The following is a 19021-nucleotide window of genomic DNA, read 5'->3' as shown; positions in this document are numbered from 1 at the left end:
CTGCAACCTGACCTTTTTTTTTTTTTTTTTTTTTAATATTCTTTATTTTAGAGAGAGAAAGCACGAGCTGGAGGGGCAGAGGGAGAGGGAGAGAGGATCTCCAGCAGACTCCACACCTGGTGCAGAGCCCGACGCAGGGCTCAGCCACACAACACCAAGGTCATGACCTGAACCCAAACCAAGAGTCAGACACCTAACCAACTGTGCCACCCAGGCGACCCATAACCTTTTTTGATCCAAGTGGTTTTTTGAACTCTGCCTCAACTTCCCTGGGATCTGCGGATTCATATCCTAACATGTGGGACCTCCATTTATTTCTTAATGAAGTGTGAAAATTAGTACTATTGAGTCTACGGAATAACAACTGCCAAGCAAAAGAAAGCTGTAATGCATGAAATGCTGGAGGCAAAAAAAAAAAAAAAAAAAAGAGGCCCATTAAAAAGAAACTATGCTTAGAGCTCCTGGCTGGCTCAGTTGGTAGAGCATGAGACTCTTGATCTCAGGGTCGGGGGTTTGAGCCCCACACTGGGCATAGAGATTACTTTAGAAATAAATAAAAATTTAAAAAAAGAAGACATACTTTAACATCTACCTATATTTAAATATTTTAGGTTAAACACTGTGTGTTACTTAAAAAGAATTTTTTTTTTTAAATTTATTTATTTGACAGAGAAAGAGAAAGCGCACAAGCAGGGGGAGAGGTAGAGGGAGAGGGAGAAGCAGACTCCCTCTGAGCCTGGATCCCTACATGGGGCTCGATCCCAGGACCCCGATATCCCGACTTAAGCCGAAGGCAGACTCTTAACCGACTGAGCCATCCAGGCACCACTTAAAAAGAATTTTAAAAGGGGGGAAAAGATTGCAGAACTGGTCATTTTCAGTGTAAGTTGTATTAACTATTATCTTCAATTTTAACTATAGTTTTTAGATGGAAGATTCATATAGTACAGTAGCAAAGAGTGGGAGTTTGGAAATGAGGGTAAATGGGTCCAAACCAGCACTAATACTTTGTTGCTATGTCACCGTGGGAAATTCTTGAACCTCTCTGCGTGTCAGTTATCTCATCTGTAAAATAGGTATATGTTGGTTTGAGACCTTGGGAGCTTCCCCGGGGTGAAATTCAAAACTACCCCCCATACACAGAAAGGAAGGAAGGTGAGGCCACGAAGAGTCAGATGGTCCACCTGGATAGCTGGCAGGTGTAATAAGCAAGGAAATTTACAGATGGCTGCAAGACGGGTAGATCTCCATACCTGACTGCCAGAACCTTAAAAAGTTTTTATGGAGGCCTGAACAGGGTTCAGTCCTGTGTATTTCCAGATGGTCTCGGTAACACCTTACTCTTTCAAGGCTGTGCCCTTGGAACGGCTCCCACTGTGAAAATGCTTGCACATATCAAGGACAAAGGAGGTGGCAAGGAGTCTCCAGTTGCTCGGGGGACCAGCTCTTGGGTCAGATAGCAGTCATGTCCTCTCCGTAACCTCCCCCAACAGGATAATCATAATGACCACTTCCCACTGTCAGGAGGATCAAATGAGATAATGTTTATAATGCACTTAGCACAGAGCCTGGCACACTTTAAGTGCCTAAATAGTGCTGAATGATTGTCACAAAAGGACATAAGCGGATGGTGCCCGACAACGTGGGAGAAGGTTATTCCGGGCTCACCAGTCAGTTCTTGCTTGTGTATATTGCTTTGTAAATTGCAGATGATGGTGGTGTATACGCCACGTTCCTCCCCATGGGAATGTATGGCGGAATGGCTTTTGAACCCTTGCAAACCACCTGGTATTTTCTCCTTTGAAAAGGATTCCAAGCAATTGCTCCCAACCATCCATCCACCTTAGACAGCATTTTCCCACTAGCAGTGATTTGGTTTTCTTTGTTTTTTCTTCTTTTTACTCGGTTGGAAAATGGATAGTGACATTTCAGTGTGGTTAGATGTATAAAAATATTGCTTTCAACCAACTGTAATTAATTGAGGGAGACACAAAGACAAGGAGACTTTTGAAAAAGCGTGGAGCTTTTGTTGTGGAGCAGTTGTCTGTGGTCATAGCCGTTTCACGATAGGTTTGCACGTCCCCTAAAGGATCGTCAAGATTTTGGACAGGGGAAATGCAGGGTGTGTGTGGGGTGGTGGGGTAGGGGAGGCGGGGTGTGGGGGGGCGGCAGCACAGCGGGGAGGAAAGGCCCCTAGAGGTAAAAGCATTGGCAAAGCACAGAGGTAGAAATAAATGTGCTGAGAGAGGGGGATTGGACTGAAGCGGAATGCTCCACCACCAGGAGAGGTGACAATTATTTAAAAGTCCAGGGGTGTGTGCTGACTAGCAAGCAGATCAGTCCACTGGCCAGTGTTTCAGGTGTAAACAGTGTGGAGGAGGAAATAAGATGGATTGCCAGCGTTCCACATACTCAATTCTTGGCAAAGGTTTTGTGTTCCTTTCATCTGTCTGGACAGCTATGCTAATTTCATTATCTCAATTTTATTTTGTTCTGGCATTATTTCTTTTTTGAATGTACAGAATAGTATGTGCACTTTACAAAAAATTGAAATTCACCTGAAATATAAAAAGTGAAAAATGACCATAATCTGCTTCCCCCGCCCCTCCCCCATGTATTCATTCAGTAAAGAGGTATCGAGAGCTTTGTAAGTGCCAGGAAGTGTTCTAGGGGCTGCGGGTACAGTGTTGAGCAAGGCAGACAAGATTCCTGCCCACGGGGAGCTTCTATTCAGGGAAGTGACGGCATCAGATAATACGTAGGCAAACAAATAATGTAGCTCAAATGCTAAGTGTTACATGGGAATTAGTAGGGGTGGGGTAGTTCCCATCTGGTGGTCCAGAAATGCCTCTCTAAAGGTGACATTTTGCCAGTAAATGTCAGGGATCAAACGCAAAGGTCCTTGCTGTGTTAGAGGAAGAGACAGAAGGCCAAGGTGGCTGGCACCCAGAGAGTCAGGGAAGAGAATGGAGATAAATTAGAGAGGAGCCAGACTGGGTAGGGACTTGTAGGTGTGGGTACAAAAAAAAAAAAAGTAAAGATTTTATTTCTCTTACAGAAGAAGCTACTGCCGAGTGTTAAGCAGGAGACTAACATGAGCTGGGTTTTGTTTTTAAAAGGTCACATAGGCTCCTGGATGGAGAATGAGACTTCAGTGGGCAAGTGACGATCAATATAATTAACCTTTGCCGTGGGCCTGTTCTTTCTGAATCAATCCCACTGATAAGTGTTAGGAATTTCTGTGAGTGTGAAACGTGTGACAAGGGGCAGGGGCAGCTTGGGCTGTCTTGTGGGAGAGCAAGGTCCGGGTTCAGCTTGCGGAAACGTGACCGTCTCTGCTCTATGCTGGATGGAGAGCGGATTGTGTAACTTACGTAGGAACTATTACAGCAGGAACGCAAAGATTATGCACATGACTGTATCTCGTATGCACTTAGTACAAACCCAATTATTTATGTTTCTCTGTGTTCATACTGTTGTTTCCTTGTTTTAAATTTATTTGAGAGAGAGAGAGCACAAGCACGGGGGAGGCACAGCAGGGAGCCCCATGATCCCAGCCTGAGCCGAAGGCAGATGCTCAACTGACTGAGCCACCCAGGTGCCCCTGTTGTTCCATTTTTGCAAGCATTTCCTTCTTATGTGTTAATTGAAGGAAAAAACTATTTGTGCCTCTTCTTGCTCTCTGATTAGTTATTAAAGACTTATTAATAATAATAGTAGTTAATGAGTTCTAGCTGTGAATTTGAGCTTATTAAATTCTCATAACAACCCTATTAAGTCAACTGAATTCTCACTCCCTTTTTACGGAGCGGGACATCGGGGCTTTGGGAGGTTGAGAAACTTCCTGAAGGTCCCGAAGCTGGTATGTGGCAGAGCCAGAGAGCCTGGATTCTGGCCCTCTGTGACCGTAAATGTTCCTCGCCCATGTCTGTTATGCCTAGCATAAATGCTGCAGAGAATAGAGATGAGATATGACACAGCCTCTACCCTTAAGAAGCTTCCAGATTTGGGGAGCGTGGAGACACAGAAGTAAAGAACGTTATCGTAATGTGTAATACCAGTTAACAAGAAACAAACGTGAAATGAAGGGACCCAGGGGAAATGAGAGAAAGGAGAGCTCTGTTCTTCATGGGGGACCCCGATGTGACAGCAAAGAGGAGTGTTTGCACTGGGCCTGAAGGCTAAGCAGGGTTTCCATAGGTTGCTAGTGGAGAGAAGTACATTTCGGTGAGCTGCCCAGCCCCATGCAGGGAGGTGGGGATCCCTAAGGCCAGGGTCCATGCACTAGGTGTTTTTTTTTTTTTTTTAAAGATTTTATTTATTTATTTGACAGAGATAGAGACAGCCAGCGAGAGAGGAAACACAAGCAGGGGGAGTTGGAGAGGAAGAAGCAGGCTCATAGCAGAGGAGCCTGATGTGGGGCTCGATCCCAGAACGCCGGGATCACGCCCTGAGCCGAAGGCAGACGCTTAACCGCTGTGCCACCCAGGCACCCCTGCACTAGGTTTTTGGTTTTTTTTTTTTTTTTTTTCCTGTCTCTTTCCCGTTGGCTTTCGGGTCCTGGGACTCAGGGTCTGTCTGGCTCATGGGTGTGAATCATCCGTTATGTGGATGAGCCTGTGGGTTGGAGACCGGCACAGGCAGACGCTAATAGCATAGCTGCTCAGACCAGCACTCACAAAGCTCCCCCAAGGATGCTGCCCGTGCTTCAGAGGCACAGAGAGGAAAAGTCCTCTCTAAGGGCCCTTCTAGCTTCCAGAATTACTGAGGCGTTTATAATGGAGACAGAACGTATTAATGAAATGAGTCTCTGAAAAGCATGAATCATTGTCCAAGTGTAATAAGCCTCAGGGTACTCAGTTTCCAGAGAACTAGTGTATCATAGTAACTTAGTAATGTGTGGGGGAATGTCTTCGATGCAAGCTAGAGTCTTAGCGTACACACTGTCATGGTATCCTCACTGGGGAGAAGACGTCTAAATGCAGTAACCCTGGCAAACATCTGGACTCGTCTTCACAACTCGGTCAACAGCAGAGATTTCATATTGGAAAGAAATCTTACAATGTAAACAATGTAGCAAAGCCTTTGATTATCACTCAAAACTTATCAACATAAGGTAGTACATAGTGGTGAGAAGGCTGAGGAATGTAAAAACAGAAAAAAATGCGGCAAAGCCTTTAGCAGAACTAGACCGTTCTAAACATGACAGAGAGTGCAGCATGACAGAAACCCCACAAGTGTCGAAAATGTGGCAAAGCCATTATTTCATACTCAGAACTCTTCAACATGAGATAATACTCCTGTGGAGATGCTGTACACATGGCAAGAAGGTTGGCCATGTCTTCCCATGAACACATTCTTCCTCAGCTTCAGTGAAAGCCTACTGGATAGAAATGCCTGAAATGTGATGATTGATGACAATCCTATATTTTTAACATATACTTCAAAAAAATGTCTTCGTGAACGATAAAAATATTAAAGATATGAGCAGTTGCAAACTGTGTAATGGAATGCAAGTTCTATAATATCAGCCATTCACAGCAGGAAGCAGTAAGCCCATCTCATTTTGCAGACATGATCTCAATTAGGGTATTTATTACGGAGAAAAATCCAAGGTTCAAACACTTAAATCAGTTACATTTTAGCTTTGGACGATGCAGACGTTAGGAGTGTCAACTCTTCCACAATTGACAATCTGGTTTTCACTTTTGGGTCCCTAAAAGTAAAACCATACCTACTTTCCATGGAAGTAGCCTGTTGTTGAGAGGAAGCCTTACCTAAAACATAAACAGTTAATATCCCACTCTTAGTATGTTGTCTGTGTTTGTATAAGTGTTGTTATAGTGATGTAAACTTCAGAAGAGTCAGTATTAAGGAAATCATAGTGAACAGAAAATATTTTTACAGTCCTGCATAGTATGTATCCACAAAAAAAAAAAAAAAAAAAAAAAAAAAGTATGTATAAGTGGACCCAGGCCATTCAACCCCATGTTCTTCATTTGTCAGCTGCATTTGTTAATATGCCTAAAGGATCGAGGGAGGATGGATGTCTGGGAAGGGATAATAGTGTCTCTCTTTTTCTTTTGACCCTATTTGAGAAATTTTACTCTTAGGGAAGATACTATTCGACTCTTAAATGATGTCATGCTGTGCCTTTATTACTTGAATGCCTGCAAAGTGATGTGATTCTTCCTGGCTCAGAGACACGAGGGGCTCTTGTATGCTGGGGAATTCATTCCTGCCAGTTCGCGTAGAAGATGAAGGAGGCAGTGGTGTAGGGTGTGTGAGGAAAGTCCACGTGGAGATGCCGTTTGTGGTCGTCCTATAAGAGTGATAGAAATCAGGGTGGAGTAAGTCTTCAGGGAATGATTATTTACATTAAAGTAAGATACAGAGCTGTGCCTGGTGGCTTAGTCAGTGAAGCATCCATGTCTTCATTTCCACTCAGGCACGATCTCAGGGTCTTGGGATGGAGACCCACATTGGCCTTGGGCTCGGTGGACTTTTGCTGGGGCTTCTCTGTCTCCGTCTCCATCTGGCCCTCCATTGCTATGCTCTCACACGCTCTTTCTCTAAATAAATTGTTAACATTCTTTTGTTTAAGATTTTATTTATTTATTTGACAGAAGGAAAGAGAGTGAGAAAGAGGATAATCCGTGGGAACAGTAGGCAGAGGGAGAAGCAGGCTCAGTGCGGAGCAAGGATCCCCATTCGGGTCTCGATCTCGCCCCTTAGGATCATGACCTGAACTGAACTTAGATACTTCACCGACTGAGCCACCCAGACATCCCATGGTTCGTGGTTTGTACCATTTTTAGAAATAGTCTTTTATACCAAGACCACAGAAATACACTCCTTTCTGTTTTTCTAATAACACCCTTAATCCTCTCACACTTCTGCTGAGAAATGTATTAAAGAATGTCTTCTGTGGTTTTGTGTAGTGACTGAGGTTTTTCTCTTGTTTAAGATTTTGTTTTTAAGTAATCTCTGTAATTAACAGGGGGATTAACCTTAAAAGTAAACCTCAGGTGTCACACAGAGTACCGACTAGCCATCCAGCTGCTCTGTGAATGATGATTCCCTTATTCCCACAGCGGAATGCTTTCTCAGGGCTTGGCAGTAGCGATAATGTAATTGTCATAGAGTGTAGCTGGAATCTTGGCAAACTGATGGCTGTCTTTACCATGATCTCTCTCCCTTTACTTCCCTGGGCTTAGGTTACGTTCTATAGATTTTACTGCCAAGCATGAGTTATGGTCAACACATTCGTCATGGTCACCTAAGGAGTCCCACCAAGAGTGACGACTTTTGGGTGACGAGATTTCTGTCATGATTTTGGGTGTCGACTTCCTTGGTATCTTTACAGAGTGGCCAGGGGTGTGTCCATTGTAGTGCAGTGGGGGTCTTGGGTGTCTTCTAGACCATTAAGATTAGCCCTATGTACGCTGCTTGGAAGGAGGTCAAGTCAAAGCTTCCAAGTCCACGAGTTTCTCATTTTCTTCTGTATGTCAGTGCCAAATGAGCAACAGACCATCCTGAAGGAAAACCTATTATGGATACTGCTGTGAATGTCAGAAGAAAATTATACATTTGGTGTATCGAGCATTGTTGTTATTCCTTGAAATCACGTTGTGAGCTCCTGAGCTACACCCGCGGTTCCTTGATCTCCATCTAGTAGGTCAGGTGTATTCACGAGACAACATTTCCTCTCGATCTTCAGTTCAGAGCCACCCAAAGTACTTTTGTCAGTGTGACACTTCGGTTTCATTTGACTCAACCTCCTGCCTCCTTTATGTTGACGTGGCTGTAGTTTATATTCCCTCTTGACGGTTCCTGAACACCTCTGCCCTACTTCCTATGTGTTTCCCAATCCTCAGCCCTTTTACTGTAATGTGCCATGATTCCCCTACATCCGCGGTTTACTCTTCCTGGGAAGAAATGTAAAATCCTCTCATCGTTTCGGATGCATGTAAGCTGTATGCTTTTGCTCAGTTGTTTCTTCACCCCTCTCCCTTCGAAAGCTCACAACAGAAATTGAAGGAAGATTCTCATTGGTATTGGGACTTTTTTTACCTGTTCAAATGCAAGAGGTGTGGGGACCTTCACAAGTGACTGTTACAGCTCACGGGATTCTTGTCTGTTGCATCCTGCGGATCATAGTCTTTAACAGTGTTTCATGATGTAAAGTGAATAGATTTTCTCTGACATCTTGGGTCAGGTGAAGGAGTATTTGACAAGGTGTTTTACACGTGGGAAAATGAGGCAGGAACCAACCAGCGTCAATCTGAGTGATGAATATTGTTGGGAGATGATTTTCTATGGGCTTATTTTTCTCCTTGTTTTATGGATGGAGGCGTTGAGCGTTTTTCTTCTTGTCTTTCCATTGAAGTTTGTGTATAAGAACGCTTTGGAATATAGTGATAGTGCACATGGATACAGCACAGATTGTTTTATCATATAGGGAAGTAGAGATCTCTCCTTCCGTGGCAAAGTTCAGGTAGATAAGCTAGACGATCCTTTAAGACACTGGGTTTCGTACGCACAGGGTCGCAAAGCTGTGATACAAACTGACCACATGTGCGTCATACGTGTAGGATTTGGGCTGCGCAGCGGGCACGGGACGTCAGTGTGACGAAGAAGCTCGTGGTGTTTGTTGTGTCATGAGCCATGAGGTCCTGCGGACTGTGACCGGGGAGTCCTCTGTCTCCAAGCAGCATTGCAAGTTGTTACAGGCCGACTCGTTACTTTATAGAATATGTGGAATCGAGGGATTCTTGGCCTTTTTGAGACTATCCATGGGCCTTAGTCAAAACAAAATAGGTGTTTATGGGTCATTTTGTGCTTTTGTTTGTTCATTTGTTTTGTTTTTTAGATTGTACTTTAAAGTGACATCATATGGTATGTCTTTCTCTGTCCAACTTGTCTCACCTAGCACAATACCTTTTCTAGGTCTCTTCCCATTGTCTCAAATGGCAGGGAACAACAACCAAAAAGCAAAAATAGACCCATAAAGACTGTTTTCCCGCTGCTGTTTTCCAGAGTGGAATGGGATGGAGGATGGGAAGATGGGTAAAGGGGAATGGGAAGTACAGCCTTCCAGTTAGGGAATTAATTCATCATGGGGATAATGGGTACAGCATAGCAAAGATGGTCGGTGGAGTTGTGATCGTGTCCTAGGGTGACGGCTGCTAGCTACAGTTGGGGTGAGCATAGGAGAACCTAGAGAGTAGTCCAATGACTGTGTGGTACACCTGAACGAATGTAACATTAAATGTCAGGTGTAGTTTAATAGAAACGAATGGAAACTAGATACAGATATGCCTAAACGTGTATCACTTCAACTACTTTTTAAGAAGTTGCATGTAAACGAAAGCCAACCAACTCTACACATCAAGGGAATCCTATGTGTTCATGGTAGGATATAAACTTAGGAAAGTGAAGTTTTCTGTAACCCAATACTAGAGAAAGGCGAGGACATGGGAGAGAGGTGAGAGTTCCCAGGAGGAACCCAGCATTCAGAAGTGAATGCTGGAGTTGTCACAGGCTGAGCCCCCAGAAAACACATGAAGAAGAGTCATTTCTTTGAGAGCTTCTTAAGATGTTTCCCCTGCAGAGGGCTCTCTCTCCTGTCTCACCGTTAAAGTGTATGTGATAATGGCCACGTGCTCATTACGTCTTCTCTCTGTAAGGGGTTTCTTTGGGGAATACTGGTAAGTACAATGGATTTTTATGTCCATGATCCTATTAGGCAAAGTCAGATTTTAGGAGGCAGCCTGAGTTAAACACAGAAGAGCGCCTGTACCATGAAACAGTGGGAACAAGTAAGGTAGAGGGAACACTTGATATTTTTGAAGGCTGTGCATTGACTGGAGTCCAAGGTAAGAAATCTAGCCTTGCAGCCACAAGCAGATTGTCCCTGCACTCCTTGTCACATAGGGAGCTGTTTCCAAGAATATGTTAGACATGGCAGGAGGACGAAGGAAAAGAAAAAGTTGCCGCAGAAGAGTGGCTGGTGAAATTCACCGTGGAGGGGTGGAATTAACCTGACCAATGAACCAAACATTCAAGAAATAGTAAAGCAGAATCTTGAGTGCAGGTGAGACAGCAAAAGTGATACGGACAAGAAAGCATCAGAGAAAGTCTCCAGAAACAGTGACAAAACAAGACCTAGAATGGCAGTAAACACGTATCTCTGAATAATTACCTGGAGTGTATAGTACATTTTCATTCAATCAAGTCATATAAGGTGTCTGAGTGTGCTAAGAAAACAAAACCAGAGCCATCTATATGCTGCAAACAAAAGCCACATTTTTATTTTATTTTTTATTTTAGTTGTTTGAGAGTGAGAGACAGAGCATACGCAATGAAGGTCTGAGGGGGAGGGACAACCAGACTCCGTGAGAGGTGGGGAGCCTGATTCAGGGCTCAGTCCCAGGATCCCAAGACCGTGACCTGAGCCAACGTTAAATGCTGAATTGACTGAGATTCGCAGATCACAAAAGTCTAATTTTAAACCTAAAGACACTTTCAGATTAAAAAAGAGGAGATTAAAATGGGTGTCCAGAGAAAGCCAGAGTAACAATACTTTTATCAGACAAAGTAGACGTTTTTGTTGTACTATCGTCTTTATCCTGGTACCAACGCTGGCGTCATAGAATGATTATGGTGTGTTCCTTCTATTCCTCTATTTCTGACGTCTGTTTCCCTTTTTAAGTATCTGTTCAAACGGAGCAATGAACGCGCGTAGTCTTGGCCTTTTCTATACTAGGGGGACATTTATTCCAAATTCAAGTTTTATTTTTGTAATTGGTCTAAGAAGACTTGCTATTTAATAGTACGAGGTTCGTATCTCAGACTTGGTAACTTCTGTTTTTTAGGAATTATCTTTCTTTCCCAATTTATCTAAATTATTGTATATAACTGTTTATAGTAATCTGTTATCATAGTATACATTTCTGTGGTTACGTGTTGTCTCATTTTTTTTCCCCATTTCTCATTTTGGATTTTGAGTCTTCTTTTCTTCTTAGTAATGTCGTTAAAGCCTTGCCAGTTTTGTTTGTTATTTTGTAAAAGTTGGCATTGCCTTCAATATGACTGTTTATTTTGGTGTCTGTTTATTTCTGATTTCGGTTTGAAATTTCCTCCTAGTGATTTTCGGCTAGGTTTCTTCTTTTTCTATTTCCCTGTGGTGTCATATTCAGAAAAAGACAGTGGAGGGGCATCTGGGCAGCTCAGTCAGTGAAGTATCTGCCTTTGGCTCAGGTCATGATCCCGAAGGCTGTCGCTTCACTGACTGAGCCACCCAAGCGCCTCAATCGTGCTATTTTTAAAAATGTGTCTTTATTTCCTTTAGAGAATGAAAGAGAGAGAGCTCCCAAAGACGGGGAGGGACAGTGGGAGAGAGAATTTCAGATTCCCCACTGAGCATGGAGCCCAACGCGGGCTCCATCCCTCGACCTCGAGATCATGACCTGAGCTGAAATCGAGAGTCAGACCCTTAAGCAACCGAGCCACCCAGCTGCTCCCGATGGTGTCATTTTTGACACTCATTCTGTTAACATGCAGGCTCAAATTGATAGTATTCCCTATGTTCAAATACCCTTGAATTCCCGGAAGAATCCTCACTTGTTTATGTTGCAAAATGCTGGAGTGTGCTTTTGATTCAGTTGGCTGTACTTTATTGTCGACTTTGCTGGAATCTTCCTCGCAGTTGGTAGCTTGCAGCCTTTCCTTGTAGCAGCTCTGCTTTGGCTTCCATAACCTGGTAGTGCTGGTGTCACAGAGAATGTTCTCAGCAGCTCCCTTCTCTTTGCTGCTCAGAAATGTTTGCGAAGATTTGAAGTAGTTTCTCATTATATATTTGTATGAATTATCCAGTGAAGTCTTCTGGCCCGCGAGTTTTCTTTGTTGGGCCTTTTTAAAAATTACTTTTCCATCTCCTGAGTAGTTGTTGATCAGTGGAGGTTTTTAAAAATATTTCTTCAGGATAGAGTCCTGGTTTGTTATATGTTTTTGGTAGTTTTTGGTATCTGTTTCTTGGCATACAATTTTGTAATGTTGCCTCATATTTATTTTTATTTCTATGGTATCAGTGATACTGTATCTGCTTTCAAGGCTTCCAATTTTAGTCGTTCTTCCTTTTTATTCTTACTTGATTTCCTTATAGGTCTTTCAATTTTGATTTTTGTTTTTTTCTGAAAACCAAATCTGCCTATTGTTGATATTTCCCTATTTTTGCTAAATTCTATTTTGTTCATTTCTGTTTTATCTTTAAATTTCCTTTCTTCCCCTGGCCCGGATGGCTCGGTCAGTTAAGTCTTTGACTTCTGCTCAGGTCATGATCTCAGGGTCGTGGGATTGAATTCCGTATTGACTCCCTGCTCTGATGAGAATGTCCTTGCCCTCTCCTTTGGGCATCCTCTCTCTCATGCTCTCCCTCTGTCTGTCTCTCTCTCTCTCTCAAATAAGTCTTTACACAAATTCCTTCCTTCTTCTGCTTGTGGGCTCATAATGGTTTTTCCTGATTCTTTGAGGGAGAGGAGAGGATTTGTGTTATATCATGACAGTACTACAGAATCATCTGTTTAGCAATGTGGTCAGTATGTTGTGTGCAAGTTTATGTGTCCATGGAGAAATAAAGTCCTGATGATTCCTTGTCAGCTGTCTTGCTGACGCTCTCTGATTGATTTTATGGTTGTATATTAGATGGCATCAGTGTATTCGTCTGAAGGTAGCAGCATGGAATGACTTGACTTTTCTGTTATTCAATCTTTCAGCGGTATCTTCACATGGCAGCCTGAGCTTCCAGCCAGAGCCGTGCAAAGAAGCTTCATTTCAAAATGTGTCAGTGGGTCGTTATCAACATAGCATCCTTGAGAAGTTACACTTAACAATAGACCGGGATCGTGATTGTAACGGATATGTCCAAATTGAGAGTACTGCCCGTAACAAGACTCTTACTGTCCAAGCTGGTGAGGGATATGAAACATTTTGTAAACCCTTCCTTTTGAAGTCCACTCTTTCTGCAATGGAGGGTGTGTGTGTAAGCAAAAGCTCCAGTCAACTCTTCAAATGTACATATGCATGGAAAGAGAATGTGGAAAATCTGGAAAGTTACCTAGTCCATGCTGAAAATAATGATTTGAACAGTGTTGAAGAGAGGACTGGATTGGCCTTTCAGTCAAATATTTCTAAGCTTCAGAGATTTCAAAATGAAGAAACAACTGCTAGGTGGGGTCCACTCGAGAAGTCCTTCACCGAGGACAAAACCCTACAAAATTATCGAAGCATTTTTAATGGAGACAGAGTTGCTCAAGGCAGTGAGTGTGAGAAAACGTTTGATCAAGGCTCAAATGTTAATAACGATCTGAGGACTCATTTTCAAGAGAACCATTTTGAATGTATTAACTGTGAGGAATTCATTGATAGAAGATCCAATGTTATACATCACACTATGCATATAAGGGAGAATCCTTATCAAGGTAACGAATGTGAAAGAGATTTTAACCAGTCCTCCAGCGTGAGCGATTATCAGAGAATTCATGTGGGAAAGAAACCATACGGATATGATAAGCCTGGGAACGTGTCTAGTGAGTCATCGAGAATACGTATACATAAGACAATCTGTAGTGGAGAGAAACCTTACAAATGTAAAGAATGTGGTAAGGACTTTAAAAATAAAGTAAACCTTAAAAGCCATGAGAGAATTCATACTGGAGAGAAACCTTACAAGTGTAAAGAATGTGGCAAAGCCTTTCGTCGCAAATCATGTGTTAACGTCCATGAGAGGATTCATACTGGAGAGACACCTTACAAATGTACAGAATGTGGCAAAACCTTTAAACAGCTCTCACACCTTACTCAGCATATAAATACTCATTCTCGAGAGAAAATGTATAAATGTAAAGAATGTGGAAAGGCTTTTTCCCACAAAACAAACCTCAGTACACATCACAGAATTCATACAGGAGAGAAACCTTACAAATGTAAAGAATGTGGGAAGGCCTTTTCCCACAAAACAGACCTCAGTACACATCACAGAATTCATACAGGAGAGAAACCTTACAAATGTAAAGAATGTGGCAAGGCCTTTGTCCAGCAATCAAGTTTTACTCAACATAATAGAATTCATACTGGAGAGGCACCTTACAAATGTAAAATATGTGGCAAACCCTTTAAACAGCTCTCAAACCTTAGTCAGCATATAAATAGTCATACTAGAGAGAAAATGTATGAATGTGAGGTATGTGGCAAGGCCTTTTCCTACAAATATAGCCTCACTACACATCACAGAATTCATACTGGAGAGAAACCTTACAAATGTAAAGAATGTGGCAAGTCCTTTAACAGGTGCTCACACCTTACTCAGCATATAAATACTCATACTCGAGAGAAAATGTATAAATGTAAGGAATGTGGCAAGGCCTTTTTACAAAAAACAAATCTCACTAGACATCACAGAATTCATACTGGAGAGAAAACTTACAAATGTAAAGAATGTGGCAAAGCCTTTAAGCACAAATCACACGTTATCATCCATGAGAGAATTCATACTGGAGAGACACCTTACAAATGTAAGGAATGTGGCAAAACCTTTAAACAGCTCCCAAACCTTACTCAGCATATAAATACTCATACTCGAGAGAAAATGTATAAATGTAAGGAATGTGGCAAGTCCTTTTCCTACAGATCAAGCCTCAGGATACATCACAGAACTCATACTCCAGAGAAACCTTAGAAATGTAAAGAATGTGGCAAAGCCTTTCGGGACAAATCATAGTTTAAGAGCCATGAGAGAATTCACACTGGACAGACACCTTACAAAGAAAAGAATGTGTCAAAATCTTTAACCACTTCCCAAACCTTACTCAGCATATAAATACTCATAGTCGAGAGAAAATGTATAAATATAAAGAATGCAGCAAGGCCTTTTTCCACAAAACCAACCTCACTAGACATCACAGAATTCATTCTGTTGAGAAACCTTAAAAATGTAATGAATGCGAGAAGGCCTTTTTCGAGAGATTAAATGTTATTAACCATCACAGAATTCATAGTGGATAGAAACCTTACAAATGTAAAGAATGTGGCAAGTCCTTTAACCAGCGCTCACACCTTACTCAACATCACAGAATCCATACTGGAGAGAAACCTTACAAATGTAAAGAATGTGGCAAGGCCTTTAACGAGCTCCCATACCTTCCTCAGCATATAAATACTCATACTCGAGAGAAAATGTATAAGTGTAAAGAATATGGCAAGGCCTTTTTCCACAAAACAAACCTTACTACACATCACAGAATTCATACTGGAGTGAAATCTTACCAATGTAAGGAATGCGGCAAAACCTTTCAGTACAAATCATCCATTAACATCCATGAGAGAATTCATACTGGAAAGACACCTTACAAATGTAAAGAATGAGGCAAAACCTTTAAACAGCTCCCAAACCTTACTGAGCATATAAATAGGCATAGTCCAGAGAAAATATATAAATGTAAAGAAAGTGGCAAAGCCTTTTCCCACAAAACAAACCTCACTACACATCACAGAATTAATACTGGAGAGAAATCTCTCCAATGTAAAGAATGTGGCAAAGCCTTTCAGCACAAATCACTCGTTATCATCCGTGAGACAATTCATACTCTAGAGACACCTTGCAAATGTAACGAATGTAGCAAAACCTTTAACCAGCTCCCAAAACTTACTCAGCGTATAAATGCTCATACTCGAGAGAAAATGTATAAATGTAAAGAATGTGGCAAGTCCTTTAACTAGCGCTCATACCTTACTCAACATCACAGAATTCATACTGGAGAGAAAACTTACAAATGTGTAGAATGTGGCAAGGCCTTTAAGCAGAAATCGTGCCTTACCGTACATTACAGAATTCATAGTTTGGCTCTTATTACAAATTTGAAGACGGTGAGAGAATTTGGAAGGACTGTTGAGCCCTAACTCCACATCAACATCATAGAGTTCATACTGAGGGAAAATACTACAAATGAAAGAATGTGACAGACCTCTAGCTGGAAGTCATAACTTGCTGAATCTCATCGTTAATCATACAGGAGCTAAACTGTAACACGTCAAGAAAGCGTAAATCTTTTAAGTGGAATTCAATCCTTATTTGGTGTCAAAAATGCACTGTTGGTTCAAGATGTACAACGATAATGAATGAGGAAAGACGTTGTCTTATTTTAGAAATCATCATCAGAGTTCAGAGAAGAAAAGTGACTTGAAGGATAGACTATGTAGAAATATAGAAATGTATTTAATTGAACATCAAATGTCAAATATATGTCACAGAATTCACAGTAGAAAGCAGTACGTGAGTTACTCACTTCAGATATGACCTCAGAAGGAATAATACAAGGTTAGTCAGTTAGATAATGTGTATACTATTCTGCTTCAAAAGATGGAAGGAGGGGTATTTGTATGGGTGTAATTTCAGTGTGCATTGTTTCCATTGACTGTATATGAGATTTGTGACTTTCAATATCACTGTGTTTCTACTCTCTCAACTCTTCAGAAAATTCAGTTTTTCCTGGTGGATGTGTGAAAGTAGGTAGGTGATTGTTGCGTCAAGGATAAGAGACGCCCTTCTTGCTTAGGTGGGATCCATGCACATCTCTCTTGCATGGAAGAAGAAGGACAATAGAACATACAGTATATGAAAGAAATCTAAATGGATATTCTATTTGTGCTTCTGACATTGAATAGGTCATCATGAAGTGGGTGTTCACAACGTCATTCTCCGTTTATTAGAACTAAAACAGTTTGTGACTATTACAAATTAAATGTGTTACTAATTGGTCTTTAGGGAAAAGAGATGGCAGTCCAGTCAACTGTGATTCATGTTCATAATAGTAATCGTGGGAAAGTATGAATTGATGTCGTAGAAATGAAGAAATCATCACACATATCAGAGAAGTGCTATCTCTTCCGGAAAATGAGATATGGTTGTACAGCCACTTTTTAAAGAGTTGCCGGAGTTGTGAAAATATTTTAGTATGCAAAATGAAGCTGGTAAGAAGTTAAAATAGACTCCTAGATGATGTCTTCTTTAAGCCTCATCGTACTCAGAAAATGAAAAATGTAGTAGTAGATACAGAATGTTTAGGGAGAGAATAATCTAAGTATACCCTTTCAGAAAATCACCAAATCACAAAGATAGCCAATGAATAAGAAAGAGTCAAGTAATTCTGAACAGCCAGAAAACAAAAGAATGACAGCAGTAACTTCATACTTGTGTTGTTCCTTGCTTTACCTATAAAGGGACTAAGTTCTCTAAGCCAAAGATACAGATTGCCTGAATGGAAAGAATTACAAGACCCAACGGTATACAGTCATCAAGAGCCTCACGTCATTTTTTTAAAACTATTTTTTTTTCCATTGAGAAAGAGAACAGAGAACATGCTAGAGCCTGAGAGGGGCCAGGGTCAGAGGGAGAAGCAGACTCCCTGATGAGCTTGGAGCCCGATATGGGACTCAATCTGGGGACTCCTGGATCATGACCTTATCCGAAGGCAGACACTTAATCGACTGAGGCACCCAGGCCCCCTCACTTCAGCTGTAAGAACACAGTCAGACTGAAAGTGCAGGTGTGGAGAAAGATATCCTATGCAAAGAGAATCCAAAAGAAAGCAGGATAGCCACGCTTCCATCAGTCAACGTAAACTTTAACCAGAGAGAGTAGTAGAACATGGTAAAGTTCATAGTAAAATAAGGGCTAACTTTGTACTGTGTGTTTTTAATTATATGGTGTTTGGCAGAATGTCAAAAAGGATTTTCGCCCATTTTGGTTTTGGAAGTACAGGATGAGTAGGATGATGTCTCCCGGTGGTACTTAACCACGTTCAAAAGCAACACCTATTTCATAAATCTTGGTGGTGACAGTCCACTTACCTCAAAACAACTAGATACTTTCAGAACCACTTCTCTGTCTAGAATTTCTAGAGTTGGGAAAAAACAGCAGTGGACAACAACTAGAGAGAGACCTATTGCTTTCAGATTCTGACGTGTGTGAAAAAACAGGTGCAGTGAAAATCTTGGCAATTGACTGTACCAAGTAGCCAGTAGTTTCTCAGGCATAACTCGTTCAGGCTCATAAATGTCCCCACAGTATTCGATTGTCTACCGTCTTGCTATGAAACATTGCATAGTGATGCAGTGGGGGAAGGTGAAGCCACAGGGATTAACAGAGTGCACAGAGAGTGGGGTTTGGGGGAACAGCCACAGGGGAAGAGGACAGAACTTGTGTTAGTTTTCTAGGGCTGCTGGAACAAATTAGCACAATGCGGGGGCTAAACAAGCCCCCAAATTCTGGTTCTCACTTCTGGAAGTTCTTAGGTGGCTGAAGTCACGCTGTTGGCTGTGTCACACTTTATCGGTGCAATGGAGTCTTTCCTCTTTCTGACATCTGGGCACTGTCAGCTCTCCTTGATCTTCCTCGGCTGGATCTCTATCTCTGGCTTCATCAGCACACAGTGTTGTGTGTGTGTCTAAATTCCCTTGTCTCAGTAGGACTGCAGTCATTGAATTCGGGTTTACCTGAATCCAGTATGACCTCATTTTAGCTTGACTACATCTGCAAAGATCCTGTTGCCCCAGGAGGTTACAGTTACGGGTACTGAGGATGAAGAGGTGAGCATGTTTATCTGAGGCTTTCTGTGTAACCCACAACAGGGCTGGAAGGCAGTAGGGAGTTAACTGTCACTGAGGGATTAAAGAGCACTACAGCTTTGAAGGTTGGGGGTGGGTGTATGCAGGGATATTAAGGCGATGAGGCATATGTGTGTTGAGAGAATGAAAGGGTGGAGGAAAAATGGAGATGAAGGCGATAATGGGTGATGAATTACTTGGCAAAAGGGAGATCAAAGGCACTGGTGGGTAAAAGGGAGACAAAGCTTATTGCCTAGGAATGGTGAAAGAACATAGGGGTGGGGGGCCCTTGGGTGTCTCAGTCACGAAGCATTTGCCTTCGGCTCATGGTGTGATCCCGGCATCTGGGATCGACCCC

At 41.9% G+C, this 19021-nt stretch overlaps 1 protein-coding gene and 1 pseudogene across 1 annotated transcript; both read left to right on the top strand.

The window, feature by feature from the left end:
• Positions 1–2163: 2163 nt before the first annotated feature.
• Positions 2164–17391, top strand: LOC148108325 (uncharacterized). The gene has a single exon (XM_087871180.1). It carries the CDS (start codon positions 13028–13030, stop codon positions 14735–14737), a length of 1710 nt encoding a protein of 569 aa, XP_087727306.1. The 5' UTR covers positions 2164–13027; the 3' UTR covers positions 14738–17391.
• On the top strand, positions 14899–17391 carry LOC148108324 (uncharacterized; annotated as a pseudogene).
• Positions 17392–19021: the final 1630 nt, after the last annotated feature.

Source organism: Ursus americanus, chromosome 21 (genome assembly GCF_024610735.1).
Source record: "Ursus americanus isolate L20-20 chromosome 21, mUrsAme1.1.p, whole genome shotgun sequence".
Lineage (NCBI taxonomy): Eukaryota > Metazoa > Chordata > Mammalia > Carnivora > Ursidae > Ursus > Ursus americanus.
Note: the sequence above shows the minus strand (reverse complement) of the source record. Positions and strands in the feature narration are given on the sequence as shown.